Genomic DNA, 2,265 nt, shown 5'->3' with positions numbered 1-2,265 from the left:
TAGATACTACTACAAAATCATATCAATGCTTATTCGACGTTACACTACTAAATTAAAAATCTCTGGAAAAGTTGTAAGAATTACTAATTTTGAGAGACCACTTAGGTTTAAAAATTAAGCGAGGGAGTCCAAGCACCAGCAGTAATAGTCAGAACGAGAGATGGAGAGCATTTCATTAGGAGACATCCTCTCGACCTCGCTCTGCCTCCAAGCCACCTGGTTGCTACGGTTCTGAGCATCGGCGGCTAATGGGTAAGCTTCAATCTTGTGTTTCTGATATCTCATTTTCGTGTAAAGCCTCATCATCGCTACACAATCTTCATATGGGTCTTGTATCCCATAATGAACATCATACCTATAATAAACACATCATTTATTAATATATAATCTTGAATTTAGACATTTCGTTTCGTTGATCTCAAGTAGTTTAGAATTATCTGCTGAGCGTAAAGACAAAAACATATGATACTAATCATACATATCCGTAAAATTTTGTGTACAACCTATACACAATATTTAACTATTTTACGATTAATGAAAAGAGAGGGAACAGATATAAAGTGTATTTGGTATATGCATGGAGACACGTTTTTTAGCTAATAAGAATAAAAATGTATACGTGTGTGTAGGTATAGAAATTATTATTTTTAAAAGCATCTGAATCTTTTCACGTTCTGAAACTCTTCCATATAACTTTAAGCCCATACAAAGCATCAAATACCCACATCATCAAAAAATAGTAATTCTACATATGATACACATATAGTGTAATATACGAGTGCATTCATGTATACTCGCTTTACGAGTTAATCAATTTGATTCAAAATATTATTATTTAATAAAAAAAGACGATATATTATTTACCCGAGATAGGCTTGGGTTAAGTACTTGAGAGAGTTACTCAGCTTGCTTGTTTTCATCAAAGGAGGGTATTTTGCAATATCCCTACATAATATAAACTTCACCGTTAATATATAAACTCACATAGTACGTACTATGGGTTATATTGCAAGGGAAATAAGACTAAAGAATCTTTGTTTTTTATATAAGTGTCAACCTTATCATGGAAGAAGGATATTCAAGTTGAAGACGGTCAAGATCGTGATCGAGGCCATGTCCCACAAGAATCCTTGCTTTTCCAGCTCTTGGACGAATCTTCCACATGGGTTCTCCATTACAAAGAAACTCTTGAATCTTTCTTTGTACTTGTTTCAACGGCATTGCATCCCTTAAATTTTCCGGACGTATCCCCGTCGTCTCGTACCTGTAGCTCGTCACAGGCATTGACGGTTTCACATACGTGTGGAACACGACATTGTCACTCTCATCCGTTATGCAAACCCTCGCGCATAGATCCAACGACCCGTCGCTTCCTCCACCTACCATCTTGCAAGAGAGTGCAACCACTCGTGGAGACCGCGATGATGTGTTGTCGATCATGGACTTATCTCTTAGACCTAAAGCCGCCATACGAGTCGCTAGTCCCTGAAAACCAGAAAACCATATAATATATAAGTATACATTGCTTGCGTTGATTCATAGGTTACAAGTTCAATTTCATAGATATCAGAAAAGAAGATTACAGAGTTGACGCTCGAGAATTGGCATCTCTCTTGATGGATCCTACGAGCACTCGGGCTCTCAAGGATCGTCATGCAAAATCTGCATCCACGAAGACTGAAAATGTTCTTGCATTCTTGTTTTGGCAACGGCCCTACAGATATACCAATTAAATATAAATTTGTATATATATTACGCATAATAGATGTTCGCGAACAATTGTATATATGTATAATGTATTCTTATTTACCAATGAGATGTTCGCGGAGGGACTCAAAAGATCGGCAATGTTTCTTGCAAACGCCACAAGTAGGCTCATGGCCGGAGTGATAAGAGATCTTCATGTGCTCCACTAAATGTTCCATTTTGTTGAACTGCCTATAACAAGAGGCACACTTGTTCCTGCACGTGTATATATAATTTCATTATAATAAAAAAACATAGTTTTAGTTATTAATCAATTTATTATAGAGTTTGGATATGATATTGCATGCCACTCTATGAGTCTTCTTCTCTTGGTATAATATGCGTAGCTAGGCATTAAAAATAGTTACCTTAAGGTTTCGGACGACTCCATTGATGATCTGTAGTCCATGGTGAGTATTGGAAACTGCAAGCACCAACTCGAGAACTAGAGTTGAGGGAGTTTAAAGAACCCTTTCGATCAGTTTTTCTCGTCTTAATAGCTGAGTGTGTGAAGCATGG

The 2,265-nt window shown here is 37.0% G+C and overlaps 1 protein-coding gene across 1 annotated transcript in view; it reads right to left on the bottom strand.

Moving 5' to 3' along the window:
* The window catches only part of LOC104710646 (RNA exonuclease 4-like), a gene marked incomplete at its 5' end in the record, with an annotated part of 2,421 nt that extends 457 nt beyond the window's left edge, over positions 1–1,964 (bottom strand). Inside the window, 4 exons of the mRNA XM_019230249.1 lie at positions 865–945; positions 1,058–1,485; positions 1,584–1,714; positions 1,811–1,964. Coding sequence (XP_019085794.1) covers positions 865–945; positions 1,058–1,485; positions 1,584–1,714; positions 1,811–1,964 — 794 coding nt within the window. The remainder of the gene's footprint in view (positions 1–864; positions 946–1,057; positions 1,486–1,583; positions 1,715–1,810) is intronic.

Source organism: Camelina sativa, chromosome 9 (assembly GCF_000633955.1).
Source record: "Camelina sativa cultivar DH55 chromosome 9, Cs, whole genome shotgun sequence".
NCBI classification, from domain to species: Eukaryota; Viridiplantae; Streptophyta; class Magnoliopsida; order Brassicales; family Brassicaceae; genus Camelina; species Camelina sativa.
The sequence above is the reverse complement of the archived record's forward strand: the minus strand, read 5'-3'. Positions and strand labels throughout refer to the sequence as shown.